Source organism: Ornithodoros turicata, chromosome 6 (genome assembly GCF_037126465.1).
Source record: "Ornithodoros turicata isolate Travis chromosome 6, ASM3712646v1, whole genome shotgun sequence".
NCBI lineage: Eukaryota > Metazoa > Arthropoda > Arachnida > Ixodida > Argasidae > Ornithodoros > Ornithodoros turicata.
The window spans coordinates 52,003,691-52,021,264 of record NC_088206.1 but is presented as its reverse complement, the minus strand read 5'-3'; the positions used below and the strand labels follow the sequence as shown (position 1 = coordinate 52,021,264).

Genomic DNA, 17,574 nt, shown 5'->3' with positions numbered 1-17,574 from the left:
TCCACAGCCTGTGAAATTAGGATTTAAAAAATTGTGAATATGAGAGCACGAAAGCGAGAGATTTGAAAAGTCGCTACATGCATATACGTGCGGTGAAATTTCTACAAGTCAAAATGAATTGAGCAGAAGTCTGTTTTGGTTAATCACATTGTCATGAACAACGTAGCATAACTCTACTATGAAATCCACTACATAGATCAAGAACATCTATTGGACCATTACAGCTCTGAGCCCGAACATATCATCTCACTGGTGAGAGTGGTTATGAAGCGGTTCCTGCTGTTGAGGCTGCACGAACTGTCCCGCAAGATAAGAGCGAAATCCCAGAAGGCCTACATCATGAGCAAGCTGACAAAACAAGTGCTCTTTATGAACCAGTGAGGCGGAGGCCACGACAAGACCAATAAACGAGTTCAACGAGTCATGTTCATTACATGTGCAAATTCTCCTTTAATATTTAGGCGCCAAGCGTCCTACGTTTACTCAAAATTTATGCTACAACTGTGACAGCACCTATCACTTTTAAGGCCTCCCATTTTCCTGTGTGTGTGTGTCTGCTTGGTGAAGAACGCCGAGCCCAATGGAGGTCACATATGAACCCAGATCACCGTTCATGCATTTTTCAATATGATAGAGTAGCTTACAATATCTAAACTTATTGCATACACCAAGTTATATCGGTAACACGCACTGAAAATTTGAGGAGTATTGACGTTTCATCCCCGTAAGAAATTAGGCAGCGTACGTGTTTACAGCCATTATTTGTCATCCTAGCACAAGCTGCGGTTGAAACAGGTATATGAGACCTGACATAAAAGGCTAGCATGACGTTGCAGCGTACAATATTTGGAGAGGCACATTCGGGAGGCAGAAAAACGAATACGTACCTGCACCAGCTGGCATTTTTTGTTTTTGTTTTCTGTGGATTGGCTTGGTTATCTGGCGCTCATGCACTTCCGGTCGGCTTCGGCTACTACAATATGGCGAAGCCCGCGCTTTGCCGTTGAGGAGGAAAGTCCCTCCGTTCAACTGCTTTGCTCTCTCCCATTTTCCTCCTCGGGCCTTTGCTTCTAGCCTCTCCTTATGATTTCTATACTGGGTAGAGATCCATTTGTGATGCACGGTTGTACAGGTGGATATAGTCCTATATGATATCCTTGGGCTTGCGAAAACATCCCGGCAGGTTAAAAAGCGATAAAAACCGGGCTGTTTGGTGGTACATTTTAAAAGCGATAAAACCCCAGTGAAGGGGACAGGAAAGGATGACACAGACACAAAGCACTGGTCCCGTCCCTCCCACTCCCTAGCACTCCCGGTCCCGTCCCATGATTCCTGGATTGGAAAGATGGCTCGGTATTCCGAACCATAGTAAGCTCTATTGAACGCTCTAAGCTCTGCTCGTTACCATTCCAGCGCAACGAACAGCAGAGGTTTGGAAGACGGTGGTGAAGGCAAAAGTGGATCAGCTGCAGTATGTCTAAAACCGAAAAAGTTTACAGAGTAAGCTGTACCTTGCGTATACTTGTGTCACTTCATAATGTCTTAATATGTTCCTATGTTGCTACTGAGTCTTTGATGCTGTTGTGTCTGTGTTGCTGTATCGTTTTTGTCGTGTTGGTTTGGACGTGTGGCCTTGTAACTCGAGGTTAGGTTTAGGTACCCTAGGTACCGAGCGTAGGTACCTCGAGCCATGGTCCATGGTCCACGTGTGTCGGTAATGCGAACGTATCGTTCGGGAGTGCACGTGATACGTGACGTATCCAAATAGCGATGATAATTCGGTATTCCCTGCACTCCCAACCGCGTCGCCTGTAGAGGAGGGTAAAACAGCCTCAGCCTTGTCATCTAGCGGAGGGAACGCTATGAATATAGCAGCAGGCTATCTCTTGCCTTTGTGAACATCAGTGAGGTCAGCGCCGATATTTAGGTCGCGTGACAATGCGTGTGAGTTCAACTGCACATCTTTCGCGAAAGTTTTTCGCCACTCCAAGGGTACAACATGGGATCTGCGTGAGGAGCTTACACATTACTTAACCCCAACGTCGTGAGGACACAGCTACTAGTCGCCGGGAAAAAGGGTAACTAAAGGGAAAAAAACCGCAAAATGAAGTTTTTTTTTTTTTTTACCAAACCAGAGTTAAACACAAGTCAAGTCGTCACCAAACATTTATTTTACAAGATGTATCTTTCAAAGGTCAGATCATCGGTCAATATATGCAGAGTATGAAATTCTTTGCTGGATTAGAAAGTGTGGAACTGTTCTTACCTACATGTAATCTTATGTGTACGTCGGAGATGAAACGCAAGTAAACCAATTGTTGGTGTTCGGCCATGAACCCCTGATGTCCGGTGGTTTATCCAGAACACCACCCGGCCATTATTAAAGTATTATCCGGTATGTGTCTAAAGCTGAAATAGCAAGCCCATTGTACGGTAAAAGAGTTAAAACACAACACAAGTAAAATAGTTAGGGGGTGGGGGAGGGTACCACTAAACATTTTGGGGTGTTGGGGGTGTAGGGGGGGTATGGATAAATCACTGCAGTAAGGACCATGGTCAACACGTGGAACCGTACAGCGCGTCTGCGTCTGCAATTCAAATCGAATTGTTTTCCACGCGTGTGCCCGAGAGCCTCTCGTTCCCAGACGACTCAGATGTGCACCAGGCACGTGACTTCAATCACATGGATGGTTGGCGCCGAACTAAACGACGAAGCAAACGCGCAGCCATTGTGAGAAGGAAATAGCTAAAGTGGTAGATGTTGTTCACAGCCACGGGGATGTACAACTCACCTTTTCCACTTTTGAGAAAGGAGCGTTGGTAGGGAGTGCCCCCGTGAGGCTCGCATGACAAAAACGCTGACACCGTTCCCAGCATCAGGACCTTGTCTTCTCTCTTTAAATCTCTCCAAATTAAAAGCTGATCTCTCTCAAAGTTGCCGTCTCTGGTACTGTCACGTAAAGGGAACTCTGGAACCACTCTTAGAAGATAATGCTTCGGCGACATCTACACGTCGTAAAAAAAGAAAGAAAGAATGCGTAAAGAAAGAAACGCATTGAATAAAAAAAAAAAAAAAGACGAGTTCGCTGATATACCGCTCCTTGTACACAAGATGAGTAAGGTCCCAGTATTGGAAAGCGGACGCGTTACCAATTCGTCGATCGACGCAGGTCATTCTGTGTTTGCGCACCTCATGTGGGTAAAAATGGTGGGTGAGTGGGCGCTGCGCTTTCAATATGGCGGCATCCACGGGAGAATGGATGCCACCATATTGAAAGCACAGCGCCGTCTAGCCGTGGGAGTACGTTGAAAACTGTTTACCGCCAAAATCAGTGAAAAGGAAAGCGCACGTGTCTTGTGCTTTCCCCCTATTATAGCGTTCCTCCTTTCTGGCTTAGGCGGTAAGATGTGGCTGCAAAAGCGCTGCGTGTGAGGCTGTCTGAAAAACGGTGTACGTACGTACTTATACAGGGTGTTTCAAAAAACGTGTCATTCGGACTTTATAAAAAAACGGGGCGATGGAAAAATACGGGGTAAACGGCATTTGTGTGGCAACTGAATTTGCCATCTTGCAAAAATATTTTCATTTGATTTTAATTAAAATAAATTGAATTTCTTTAATTGAGCTCCAAAATTTCCCAAGTCAACCTAACGTTTTTTTTACAGAATTAGAGAGCCTGTAGCGAACTTAGTCAGCTCCACCAAGAAATCCGCTCAATATTGCAAATGAACTGCCCAAAAAAAGTCCCGAAATTGAGGCTTCAAAGTTTCGGGTATTCAACGGCGCACGAAATCAGACGCAAAGATTTGTGGAGAGGAGGACTTGCTCCTGCCCACATGAAAGATAGAAGGTCGAAAAAAAAAGCAGGGCGGGAAAAAAGAGGCGGAATCATTTTTGTTTGCCGCTTATCAACGTATGGTGGAATGTCACCCGCCTTGTTATCGGCGCGTCTTGTGCTGGACGCCGGTCCGGCGATAAACTGTTCTAGCTGCATGGGGGCAGGAACATGTCCTGCCCTTGGCGCATCTTTGCGACTGATTTGGTGCGCCGTTGAATACCCGAAACTCCGAAGCCTCAACTTCGGGACTTTTTTTTGGCAGTTCCATTTGCAATATCGAGCGGATTTCTTGGTGGATCTGACTAAGTTCGCTACGGACTCTCTAATTCTGTAAAAAAAAAACGTTAGGTTGACTTGGGAAATTTTGGAGTTCAATTAAAGAAATTCAATTTCTTTTAATTAAAATCAAATGAAAATATTTTTACAAGGTGGCGAATTCAGTTACCACACAAATGCCGTTTACCCCGTATTTTTCCGTCGCCCCTTTTTTTTATAAAGTGCGAATGACACGTTTTTTGAAACACCCTGTATGTACGTGGCGTCGTGGAGTAACCTTTGCGGCGCAGCTCAACGCTCAACATTATAGCCGTCTCGCAGGGCGAAGACGCTCAATTATCATCACCTTAGCGTTGCACTACGATTGTTTTGTTTATTCCTCATGTCATGCTGCTGCGCTTTTTTTGTGTCTAATGTTTGATGACCACCGTTTGTGTATTTGTATCACCACCCTTGCAATTCAGTATGGAGAGCGTGGTTCCGGTATCAAGACAAAGAATGGGATGCCTCAATATTACGAGAAGATCATACGGAAGTGCTTGGACGAAAACAAGCTCTTCGAGGACCCTGAGTTTCCCTGCCAAGATTCCAGCATCCGCATGAAGGATCAAAAAGGAGAGATTGTTTGGAAGAGGCCCCATGTAAGACTCAACATGGCTATTTCCTTTGTTTTGTCGTGACACGAAGGCCCATCGTAATGAAAAAATTCCCTCAAAGGAATTGATTTCCTTTTCCCTTACAAGTCAGTCCCCGAAAGACAAATGCAGGGCGGTTCTTGACGTACCCCGATCCCATAACATCGTGTCCGTACATATGGTTGTCAACCTAAGACCAGTATGGTACAATCGTTCGCGGAGTGACAATAGGTGATGGTGACAGTCGGCCGACGGAGGGAATGGCTTTGGTTGAATGATGGCAGTTTAAGAATGCGACTGGGCGTTATGAGGCTTGTGATGTGTTTGTTCTTCTTTGTTGAATTTGCCTCATCCACTACAACGTTGGAATGTGTTTTGCTTCTTCTATTAAAGAAAAGCACACACAAAAAATAAAATAAAATAAAGACACATGCAATGTTTTCGTACGACTGTATAGTGCTTGGCAACAGAAAATAGAGACACAGGAGACTAGTCCAGGGGACTCTACAATATAAAGAAATGCGGACAATGGAAGTGGGGATCGAGAGTAATAGAAACGTACGCTTAGCGCCACTACGAACTGAATCCCGTGTTTTCGGGACATCGCTTAATATACATTATTAATGCTAGTCGCAATTCCACATTGTATTACCACAAAACATTTTTTTCTGGAACGCACGCGCAAGTAAAATTACAGTAATTTCTAGTTTTGTTAAGTGTGACGTCATGAAGCTGCTGGCAGCCTTCCAACGCGGGGGCGGGGCGAGGACTGCAGGCTAACTGGCGAAATATAACGGAAAGTAAACCCGAGACAGAGGAACACAAATACGACCACAAGAAATTGTCAACGTACGAGAACTGCAGTAACCTTGACCACATCGGAATTAACACCCATATTTTTTTCTTTTCCCTATCCAACCTGATGTGTAATATGTAATAATACTAATATCTCGTAATATATATCGCTTATAAACTTATCTGTAATATGACTATGCTGATACCAGGAAAAACATGTCTTTGGACAGGACATTGTGAAGAAGCCGAGGTTCTTCGTGGAGGGCGTCAGCAGGGATGATGTTCGCCAAGTGGGTATTGGTCAGTGCAAAAGACCTCCAACGTACGTACTGTAACTTATGAGGTACGCTTGTATGATAGGTAACTGCTGGTTCGTGGCCGCGCTGGCCTCACTGACTCAGCGCAAGGTGCTTTTCGACCGTGTTGTGCCCCGGGGCCAGAGCTTCAAGGAGGGCTTGTACGCCGGCGTGTTTCACTTTGTTTTCTGGAACAACAACCGTTGGGTGGACGTTGTCATTGACGATAGGCTTCCGATGTTGAAAGAAGGAGGAGGCTACCTGGGTATCAAGTCCGGCGACGAAAATGAGTTCTGGAGTGCCCTGGTGGAGAAGGCGTACGCCAAGTAAGTCTGCTTTTTTCGCCACACTCCCAACTGCACTGCTGCGGAGCAGTTATGTTACTTTGTGTGAAAAATGATGACGATTTGATTGATTATGCTCATTGATCGCGTCCAGGACTAGGGCGAGTGAGAAGTTCCGCGGTGTCAAGGATGTATTATCCCAGTGCCGTCCTTAGTTTACTCACAATTAGTTGGAAATGATACTGGAGATTCGCAGGACGTTCTGCGGAGGAAGACGACGGCCGTCCCGTGAAGTTTCCTGTTCTAAAAGATGCCAGACGAGGAAAATCTGATCTACATTAGACAGTAGCGTGGTTACACATTAAGCATAATGCACGTTGTTATGTGCCTTTATTATTACTCGTGAAGGATGGCCTTACTAAAGTGACGCGATATCCTTCAAGCACTTCACTTCACTTTACTTCACTGCACATCACGCTTTATATATCTCATCTAACGTTTCCAACTGCGTCCTGAAAGTTATCTTACTAGAAGTGTCAAACTAGTTTCCTTTACATTACTCCTGTAATGGTTAATACGAAATAGGAGCGAAAAGGCAGCACGGATGCGACCCATGTACATTGGATACAATCTTCTGGCACTGTTTTACTTGATGTTAATCATACATTATAGCGAATCTGGCGCCTTCGTTCTCCAACCCAGCGTTCTGTAAAACATATAGCATGTGTTTCACTAAAACAAGGCTTTTCTTCGCTAAGGCGTGATTTGTTAATTTTCCCCGAAATTATAGCCACTTCTTCAGGGACTTCTGCAGGATTTCCATCTTAGGGAGGTGTTTTAATAGTATGCTGGCGTTCGGCATTTGCAGACAGAAAAGAATCAATGCAAAATATATCATAAAGGAGATTCTATACATTTTACACACAAGTTACATTTCCGTTTAGGTGAACCATTGAGTATTCTTATTTCTGTTCTAGTTAGCAGGTCCTTCTTATGTCTGTGTTGCAGATGCGCAGCATAACGTAAAACGACTAGAACCGAAAAAGAAAAAAAAAAGCCGCAAATTGTGTGGCTTTTCGGTAGTTGTTGTATGCTGGTGATATCCACCCTCTTCCCCGAGACAAGGAAAGAAAAATGAGATATAAAAACGCATGTTGGCCATCCCTGCCACCTTTACATAATGATAAACGGAACGCAGCCAGGAACACGGACGAGGAAGTCCACAAACGAACTGCTGACTCTCAACTAACAGAAGTTTACTTCCGTTTATCATTATGTACAGTTACCAACTACCCCGCAGTTCTACGCTCGTTCCTGACGCCTTTGCTTATTGGTATCCAGAGACCAGATCATTTGAGTGTGTACTTCACCAACTGCAGGTTAAACCGATCGTATGGAGTTCTGGAAGGAGGCACAGGCACGGATGCGCTGACAGATTTCACCGGTGGAATCCCTGAGCAGATCCTTGGGGTCCCGCTGCCTAAGGACACTTGGCGCATCATGAAGAGGGCCCTCGAAAGAAAGTCCATAATGACAGCCTCCTTCGTGGTAGGTCACACCATGGTATAGAGAAATTATTTCACAAATCATTACATATGCATACCGCTGACCTAGGGTTATCCCAATTCTGTTTGAGAAAATAGAAAGGTCAGTGAGACACAAGATTGACTTGCCATTCCAGAAGAGAAAACGAAGAAGGATTCGAAGAGCGAGCAAGAAAAACGAGAAAATTTCACTGGTGATCTGTCACGGATCCACTCATGCGGTTCGCTAATTCAGAGTGTGTTCATAAGTTATGGGTGTCTCTCCAAGTGGAGTACCGCTTTTGTCACACATTGCTTTGAGAGGCGCGGTTGAATTTTGACGATTCGATCTGATTTGATTGATTTGAGGGCGATCGATTGCGCAAGTGCATTTATTTTGAAAGTGCGTTGATGTATAACGTCGTAAGTGCCAAGACCTGCCTGCCTACCTACCTACCTACATACTTATCCTACCTAGATATACGTACGTACGACTTGACACAGGTTCGATTATATGTTAATTGTGTGGTTGTTTCGCAGTCGTCGTTCACTGAGTCACTAAATGGAGCAGCCAGAGAAACCAACAGTTGGTGTGCTGTAGAATGGACCTTTTTCACTATGGCCTATGCGCATGCGTATGACCTTGAGGCGCTGGAGAGGATTATCTCCGTCTTCACTAGATGGCGCGCTATGGGGACGACACAAGTGGGCACCAGTGGGGGACCGCACAAATGGCGCGACCTTGTCGGCCCATTCCGGATCGGTTTTGGTCCTTTATGCTATCCACGTGGATTTGTTTTGTCGCTCGCAGAGCATGGTTCGTTGGAGAGCCACTAGGATACGACGCGTATGTGAAAAAGATCCATATGTCACGTAGAGTTTGTATTTAAAGGAGGTTACCTTGCACTCAAACGTAGCGTCTAAACACGAATCGTAGGTCGTGGAACGCTCTCCCGGGTCGTTCGTCACTTGTAGGCGAAACGTGTCATGCATAAGCAGTACGAAACACCCGTTGCTGGGCGAATACAGTCACCTTGAGCCTCCCACGTGTGTTTACTTGTTGTCCTCTCTCTCCGTCCCCCTCAGGCTAATGCGTATGTTGTCTTGTTCGATAGTCATGTTGACTGAAGAAAAGTCGATGTTGAAGTCCTCACTCAAGCATAGACGGAATGATGGTGTATCGGAGGTCACGTAAATTGCAGAGGCGCTGCACGAACAATTAAGATAAACCCAACGTTTAGACTTCAGGTCGGGGGTTCTCCAGGGTTTCAAAGAATCCGACAGTTCTCGGCACTATTATGTTTTGCATGCGGAAGAACGTTCCTTTCCGGCTATTTACGTATAAGAGACACTCGCAGATCTGTATGCCAATAGCGTCGTCGTGGCCATTCGATTTCGCGAAAAAAAAAAAGAAAGAAAAGAAGAAGACAAACAGACAGGAAAGAAACCAGGCTTGTTCATCTCTTCAGTGCTGTACTCCAAATACTGTATTTTAAATACTTTGTTAGTATTTTAGGATCTTACTCAGTAGTTTTACCGTAAAGTATTTGCTTACCGTAAAGTATACCGCTTCCATCATTAGTTTCTACTAAGTACTTGTGGTGTAGCGCAGAGCCGATAGCGCGCGAGTGTAAGAAGCACCATGATGATGGTCATCAATAAAGGATTCTGGAATGGGATGTCTGGCTGAGCGGACACAACAGTACTCTATGTAATTTTTGTTTGACTTCAAATCATTTTAATTCATAATATTTTAATTTCCGTTATGTTTGCACGTTTTCGTGACGGGTTTCATTAAGCACGTTGATGCACATTGCACTGGTGGGTAACACGTATTACCTGTTTGCGGCACATGGTACTCCGCATACAAGCACACGTATTTTACCACCGAAAATACGATATTAGACTAGAGGAACGGCGTATAATGTATTTTCATTCCTCAAAACAGACGCTATCAGGAGGAGACGACGATGATGCGGTCAGAGAAATTAAACGGAACGACGGTCTTTTCGCAGGACACGAGTACAGCGTCACCGGCATAGCACAGGTAGGTGAAAGTGCGCTCGAGCAACGGGAACTTTGGCGGCAAGGAGCAGGCAGGCTTTTGGTATTAGTCGTTGAAGTTCATGTAAGGCCGAGTATAGGCAGCTAAATTGTGAAGAAGCCGTCGCAATGGAGGAAGAGTACGCCTCATACCGTGTATTCACACGAGCGACATCCTCACGGAATATTCAAGTGGAAGAAAAAAACGAAAACACTGCTTACAGAGCCGAAGTTCCGTCCCGTGTTATGTTGAGCATTCACACGGCGCGGAATATCGGAAGTGGCGTACTGCACATTTAGCAGACGACACATAGCAGACGACACCGTCAGCGTGTTTTCCTGTCGTCTGCTACGGAATATCTTGTGGCTGTGTAGCAGGATATTCCCCACGGTTAGCAGTGCCCGTGAAGACACGACGTTGAGCTCTCGCGCTCACGTGACAGCAGAAAGCGGTGATATTTTTCGCATCTTCCGCTTCTGAGGGAATGTCGCTCGTGTGAATACACGGATACTACATATTTCCAGATTATCTACTCTGGAGTGCCTCACGTATACCTTCCATGCTGGATCCAGAAATGACGTCATATGCTATGGATTCTGGACTGGCGTTCTCCCTAATATGACATGTAGAAGACACGCCTACCAGAGGGTGCGCTTGCCTTTACGAGACTCAGTTCGATAGGATAATACAACCCTCGCACTGATACCACTTCCGCGACTAATAATATACTACATTTAAAATTTCCGCAATGTCCTTCATTTAAACGCAGTGCCACAGCATCAAACACGTGTGATTTGCAATGACGTTGGAGAGTGCTCGCCATCTTAGCAATGCCAGTAGGAATTATGTCCGGGAAGCGTGGTGACGAGTACTAAGTATGCCCCACTACCTAGAAACGCGTGTTTATAACTTTCGCTTAAGGAACTGTCGCATGCAGTGGCATGCAAACAGAAACCTTGATGTGGGTGTATCACCCTGCCGATAATATTTACAACAGTGAAAATTTCACTTCAGACAACGTCATAGCTTGTACGCAATTTGAATAAACGTGCTCCAAGGGCAGATGACGGATGTTGAGGGTATGGCGGAAGTCCCTCGCCCAAAAACCGTCACAAACGTCACACAGAATCCCCCCGAGTGCGCCAATCAGAGCATGCGAAAGCCTGTGGGTGGAGTGCAGGAATGCTTGCTGTCGTGGGAGCCAGGATAGGCACTCAATTGTGCTGTTTACACAAACGTGTGTATTTTCTATGGTCGTTTGTGAACTAGTGATATGGAACAGGTGTGATCAACTGCAGTTACGCTGTACGTGACATTTCCGGTCGTTCACGTGTGACAGCCGAAAAGCTGTTCGTGTGCTTGGCTCTGAGTATACCAACTTTCTAACCACGTGCAGCACGGACTACAACGAAAACAAGTAGGTATAATATGCTTGTAGCGTTTGCTGACCCCCTTTGCAGAGTGTCGTTGAAATGTGCCTATAGTAGCAATGAGTGTCCGACTAGCCCAATCGATTATTGTAGCAACCCCTGCGTAGGTCGAACATTCTTCGTTCGCTTATTCTAGGTTGATAAGCATTGTAAGCTAATGTTGTGCAATGTATTACTATCATGAAGCACTTTTCTTCTACATGATACAAGATCTACATTCCTGACGACATGTGATTTTGTTCTGCAGGTGCCCAACGCCCATATAGCTTCTGCATCCTCATCCACAGATGTAAGGGAGGAACACCGAACAAAATACGTCGTCACACGCCTAATAAGTCATATTCAATGCTTATCTAATAGGTTCCGCAAAGTTTTGCATATTATAGCCATAAAAGCGTCAACCACGTTAGCTGTCGTTACTTACAGCGATCGGCTATTTTTGCAGCACTTCCCCACAGAGTCTGATATCAACATGATTAGCAAGAGAGGCAGCAGTACAGTCCCCTTGAAATTTGACAGTTTGGATATGTGATTCCAATTAGCTAGTCGAGGCATACATAGCATGCTTTTAGTTCCTGACAGAGGAAACAGTTTTGTTCAAATCACAAATTACTATTGTTACATGGCAAACGACATCATGTTTTGATAATTAAGATAAATAAGTTGCACAGAAAACAAAGTTGTAGAGATGTGATACATCTCTTTCAAAGTTATTCCAAGTTATATACAGTTGTGAAATTGTGCCTGTGATTTTGTTCTAGCCGGAGAGGACACATTAAAACAGAAAAGTGCAGCAGCAATGGTAGTAGACGTGTAAACAACAAAATAGAAATGCAAATTTAATTCCACAGAGATATAACACCTAACACATCACGCTCAAAACCATCCTTGTGTAAACCTTGAAGTTTAGGAAAACTGAAATTTTGCACATCCAATTTCAGTTTCTCAGATGTGCTTTGGTGCCAGTTACATTCTTCACATGCAGAGCGTGGACACCTCGTTGAGTGATGCGTTGTATACGAGGGTGTACCGTTTATTGAGACATATATATTAGGTCACCATAGATGCTGTTGGGAAATTTCTGCATGGTGAGGTAACGGGGGGCATTGAAGCTCACATATTTCTGCAGCTACAGCGCTCAAGCGGACTGTCACGGCTGTAACATCTTTCATTGTTGTAGTAAACATGCAGGCGTCAAACAGAGAACAGACAGGCAGAAAGCTTAGCTGAATGCACTTGATGAGTTTTAGCTACGTTCTTCTCGCAGTGTTGTCTCCGTGTGAAAAGTGTTGGGTGTCTTGAAAAGGGCCATTTTTAAAAGCCATGGTGGTAGATCTAGGTGTGGCAAGCGCAGGTAGTCGGCGGCTGTCCACACAATCATGACTCTTCATGCTCAAATATTGTTAGCCCATGCATCATGTGTGGAGATCATAGTATGCCCGTTTATGTCAATACGTCTATTGATGCAGAAATGGTGTATTTTTGCTCAGCGAGATCTGATGTCTGTGATGTTAGTCTTTTTGTGAATTCCGGTGTTTCTCATAGCAGTGTTTCTCAAGTTTATAATACCCCTGTCACACGGGCATTTCGATCCTTCTCGAATCCGATCTGCATCGAACTTCCCGAGCACGCTCGAGTTTTGACGCTGCTACACGGCCACTTTCAATGCGCATTGAATGGTTGACTTGTGCAAATGAGTAAACGGGACTCATTAATTTCGCGTTTCCTATATAACAGCGATATTAGTGGTAATTTATCGTATATCGATGTAAGCATCATTTGTAGCTTCGCGCGCATGTCCGTCTTAAGTTATGACAGTTCACCGGGGTCGAGGATGCAAATGGCGGCCGTCGAGCAGTCTTGAAATTCTCAATCCTGTTATGGGAACTGTCTTGAGTCAAGCAGGATCAAAGTTCGATCCTGCTTGGAAGCGGCCGTGTAGCACCATCCGATCTGCATTGGGTTCAAGCAGGTTCGGTCGAGCAGGATCGAAAATGCCCGTGTGACAGGGGTATTAGTGAGATCGTTTTTTACACGTTACAATAAAATCTGCTTCTGTGAAATAATGTGCACTAACTTCTTTACCAAACCTGCCCCTTTATATACCGGTTTAGTGTCGTGGCTACAGATGTGACCTATGGAGCATTATGGGTGCTATTACCAGCTTCTGTTACTAAGAGTACGCAAAGCGCAGTGTGTTTTGCAGGAAGCCCCCGTCATATAGGGACGATAGCCCATTATGTTTTTATCTGACTGACAGAATTGAATGAGAAGACATCAAAAAAAGAAAAGAAATAAAAGTCACCAGTTAACATAACAGGTCCTTCCACAAGTTTTGAACTACGGGTTTTTTTTTACATAACCTGGTCTGATACTGACTACACAATGCACAGACTTCCATTTGACTTGTCGGAGAGTATTGTGCAGGCCGAGAGCGAGGTTTTGCATGCTCATCCCTGAAAAACAGCATGTATTACACTTACAAGAGCAGCATTCAGGAACAACCCCTCTGAAACCCGCCCAGGCAGCACAATGTACCGAAAGTCGAATGCAATAGGGGTGGACGGGTAGGTAGGAGGCCTTGAACAGACTCGTCAAACTAAAGAACATCGATAAGACACATACCGTCCACCCCTATCGCACTTGACTTTCCGAACATTGTGCTGCTTGGCCAGCTTGGCCTGATAGCAGAGGACTACGCAAGGAAGCTAAGTTTACGGGGTGGTGCCTGAGTACGAGAGGAGGAACAGATTTTGGCAAGGAGAGGAGGACATATGTGAGACGAAGAATTCCCTTTTCGCTGCCCGACCTGATAACAGCACCTATGCAGTAAGGACAACAGCTACGGTCCGCAAACGATATACAGACTACGTAATTTTATGATGATACTGTCAGTATCAAGTTGGTATCAAGAATTATTACGAGCTAAAATAGAGGAAACTGACAATTTGGCGCCAGCGAGTGCCACTTGGGCGACGATTTGTTTTGTTTTTTTTAATTGCGTGTTAGCGCCGCGAATCAACTGTGGCTATCAGCGGCCTACAGATGTGGACAGAGAGGACACCAGGAAGGAGTGGGGGACAGGGGGATTCGTATGCTTCCTGGGACGACTTCAGGGGGAACTGTGCCGACATTCGTCTGAAAAGTCTTCGGAAAACCCAGGGAAACCTCAGAAAGCACAGCCGGCGGTAGGATTCGAACCCACCACCTCCCAGTCTACAGCACGACCTTGGTTACCGCCAACGAGCGGACGCCTTAGCCCACACGGCCATGCCGCTGGTGGGCGACGATTTGGCAAAATGTCTGAAGTATACAGTGTGTCTCACGAACGTGTAAAAAAAAAATTACGAAAATCACAAACAAATTCATAAAGGTGTTTCACACGATGGCAAAAAATCTCTGAAGGCGAATGCCGTTGACCCTATAATTTTCCGACGTGTAGATTTTTAAATATAATTTTTTGACACGTTACGTGAGACACCTTGTATAGATTGGGCCGGTTGGTGTAAATCCACATGCGACCAAAGAACAAACATGAAACAACAACAGAGCGACTTGTGTGTGATCTTGTTTGTTTGTTCTTTGGTCGTTTGAAAATGAACGATTTGACCAAACGCTACTTCGCAGGCTGAAGCAAGGGAAACAGGTATGGGCCGCGGACTTAAGCTATTAAGCATGGATGTACAGACTACGTAATTAAATGATGACATCTTCGATATCACGTTTATATCCAGAGTTATTACTAAATGAAATGGAAGATATGGACACTTTGGCGTCTGCGAGTGCTGTGGCGATGCGAGTGGTGGCGTCTGCGTGGCAATGATTTGATCAAACGCGACTTCGTTGAACCAGAGATTTTGGTGCAGAACCAAATACATCCAGAACCGAATGCGTGTATATTCCCAAATCCCAGCAGTGGGCAGGAATACAGATGGTCACCGACACACAAGGCGGTGAAGAAGTAGAGAACAGTGAGTGAATTTTATTTTAGTGTATTTACAATACTGCTTATACCCACACTTCTAGGTGTAGTCGCAGGTAGATAGGTCACACGGCAATTTACGACAACACAAGAACAGACAATTACAACAGATGTTGCAGTTTCTAAGTCCCATGCCAGATTTTGCCTTCCGCAGGTAGGAAAATTTGATTGGCTGAGGTGTGGGAAAGGAAAAACAGTGACGAAACCAAAATAACAGGAAAAGCTCCGGTGGCTCAGTGGTTAGCGTGCTGGCCGTGTCACGTCGAGACTGGGAGGTACCCGGGTTCGAATCCCGGTGCAGGCTGTGCTGTCTGGGGTTTTTCCTGGGTTTTCCTCAGATGCTTTCAGACATATGTCGGCACAGTTCTCTTAGAAGTCGGCCCAGGGCGTCAGTCGTGACGTTGCCCACATACGTGAGGCCGACAACGGCAAGCCCCATCACCACCACCACAGGAAAATAAGCTTTTTTCTGGGGGTTCACCTTGGAACGCGTTCGGTTGTGTGTTATCGCATCTCTGAATGACAATGGACGTCTGCCGCCCCACGCCTGGAAAGGAAACATTTCCGCGACGTGATCCAGCGGGTGAAAGTATTTCTACCGAGGCGACATTCGTCCCTTTCAACTACAAATGTAGGGTGCATCGGATGCGCCGTACGGATCTTGTTACATTCAGTTTTCTTTTTTTTTTAATTGTGTGTTAGCACCGCGAAGTAACGGTGGCTATGAGCGCCGTGCAGACGTCGACAGATGTCTGTTGTATTCAGTACTACAGTTATGCGTGGAAAATGTAAGGTGCTCCAAAAATAAATTGCATAGCAATCAGCGAGTTTAGATCGGCTTGAAACGAAACAACAATAACGCGGTTTGATGGTGCGACCCCTTCCTTGAATCCCTGCCGATACCTTTCACCTTGAGCTCGAATGTTTATTGTAGATTTCCAATAACCAGTTGTATAACCAGTACAGCCTGCATAGGGGAGTAGAAACTGGAACAGGGTAGAATATCGCCGGTGGCGATTAGACACCCCAACATCAAAAATAAAGTTGCTCATTAGCAGAATTTGGAGATAACGCTAAACAAGTCCTACGCGCCCTCCAGTACATTATTTATTTCTCGCTTAAGATGAAGCAATGCTTAGATCAGGGTAATGAGGGCTCAGAGCTCATTTCCACGGATTTTGACTAATTTTTTTCGCCAATTGCCATTGCATTACGAGTTGGATTATGTGCTATACTGAGTAAAATGGCCACGGGGAACCCATTTTCGCAAAGAAAACGTTAGGTTGCCTTGGGAAATTTCGGAGTTAAATTCAAGAAATTAACTTTCCGTCAACTGAAATGAAATAAAAATGTTACCAATATGTGTCAAAAGTTATTGTCAGAAAAAAAAATCCCTCGACTGCATGTCTCTCCGGGGCTTACGTTTTTTACTATGAATTTCTATCATGGTTGGTAGACCACTCTGTATAAGTCATAAAAGACGGTCGGCACAGATCGACTTTTATAGCGACTTTTTCTTTTCTGCTTTGTCTGTTGGACACTCAACCTTGCTTTGAACCCATTTTTGCAAAGAAAACGTTAGGTTGCCTTGGGAAATTTCGGAGTTAAATTCAAGAAATTAACTTTCCGTCAACTGAAATGAAATAAAAATGTTACCAATATGTGTCAAAAGTTATTGTCAGAAAAAAAAATCCCTCGACTGCATGTCTCTCCGGGGCTTACGTTTTTTACTATGAATTTCTATCATGGTTGGTAGACCACTCTGTATAAGTCATAAAAGACGGTCGGCACAGATCGACTTTTATAGCGACTTTTTCTTTTCTGCTTTGTCTGTTGGACACTCAATCTTGCTTTGAAGATATGTAGCCATACGTATGCATAAAACTTATGAGAAGTGCATGGAAAAACACGCAGACGCTGCTTTCAGTTCGCAATCTGAGCTTGCCACTTTCGCCCCGCGTACATCGTCATCCTGGGGATGGTAAACGAAGTGGCCGGATCTCTCATTGAGGTGGTTCCTTGCAGTTAGTACGTTGCAAGGGTTCTTATTCGGCATCCTTGACGAAATATGCCACGTACAGCAATCGAGGAACATTTTTCAAGCTTTAGAAAGCAACACAGAAGCAGACGGAAACACTAGTCGTGTACATCGTTTGCCTGGGCACCATCCAGCATCTCTCAAAGAGCCAATCATCGGCGATTCTCTAGAACGTAACTGGAAGCTGTTATTGCCAGAAAACTTTTCAATTGAGATTGCGCTATATATAATTGGAAAACAATTTTCTTGGTAACAATGCCGATTTTTTGCCGAATAATTTGCAAGCTTACATTTCAAGCAACGTGCAATCGAATGGTGATGTTTCCCAGAGCGAGTTACGTTTAAGGTGGTGAGACTTCGCGAACCATAGGTGATGACGCTACGGTTGTCAATGAGCGTACTATGTGGTTCTGTTTTAAGGGTGTAGCTGAA

The 17,574-nt window shown here is 44.8% G+C and overlaps 1 protein-coding gene and 1 long non-coding RNA gene across 2 annotated transcripts in view; both read left to right on the top strand.

Annotated features, from left to right (window-relative positions):
• LOC135396687 (calpain-A-like) overlaps window positions 1-17,574 on the top strand; it is a 65,054-nt gene that overhangs the window by 12,535 nt on the left and 34,945 nt on the right. Inside the window, exons 2-7 of the mRNA XM_064627792.1 lie at window positions 1,414-1,500; window positions 4,580-4,756; window positions 5,776-5,845; window positions 5,906-6,167; window positions 7,505-7,673; window positions 9,597-9,695. Coding sequence (XP_064483862.1) covers window positions 1,474-1,500; window positions 4,580-4,756; window positions 5,776-5,845; window positions 5,906-6,167; window positions 7,505-7,673; window positions 9,597-9,695 — 804 coding nt within the window. The 5' untranslated portion in view covers window positions 1,414-1,473. The remainder of the gene's footprint in view (window positions 1-1,413; window positions 1,501-4,579; window positions 4,757-5,775; window positions 5,846-5,905; window positions 6,168-7,504; window positions 7,674-9,596; window positions 9,696-17,574) is intronic.
• Window positions 10,574-13,188, top strand: LOC135398031 (uncharacterized). The gene is made up of 2 exons (XR_010423962.1): window positions 10,574-11,109; window positions 11,370-13,188. It is a non-coding gene; the product is annotated as an uncharacterized LOC135398031 (long non-coding RNA).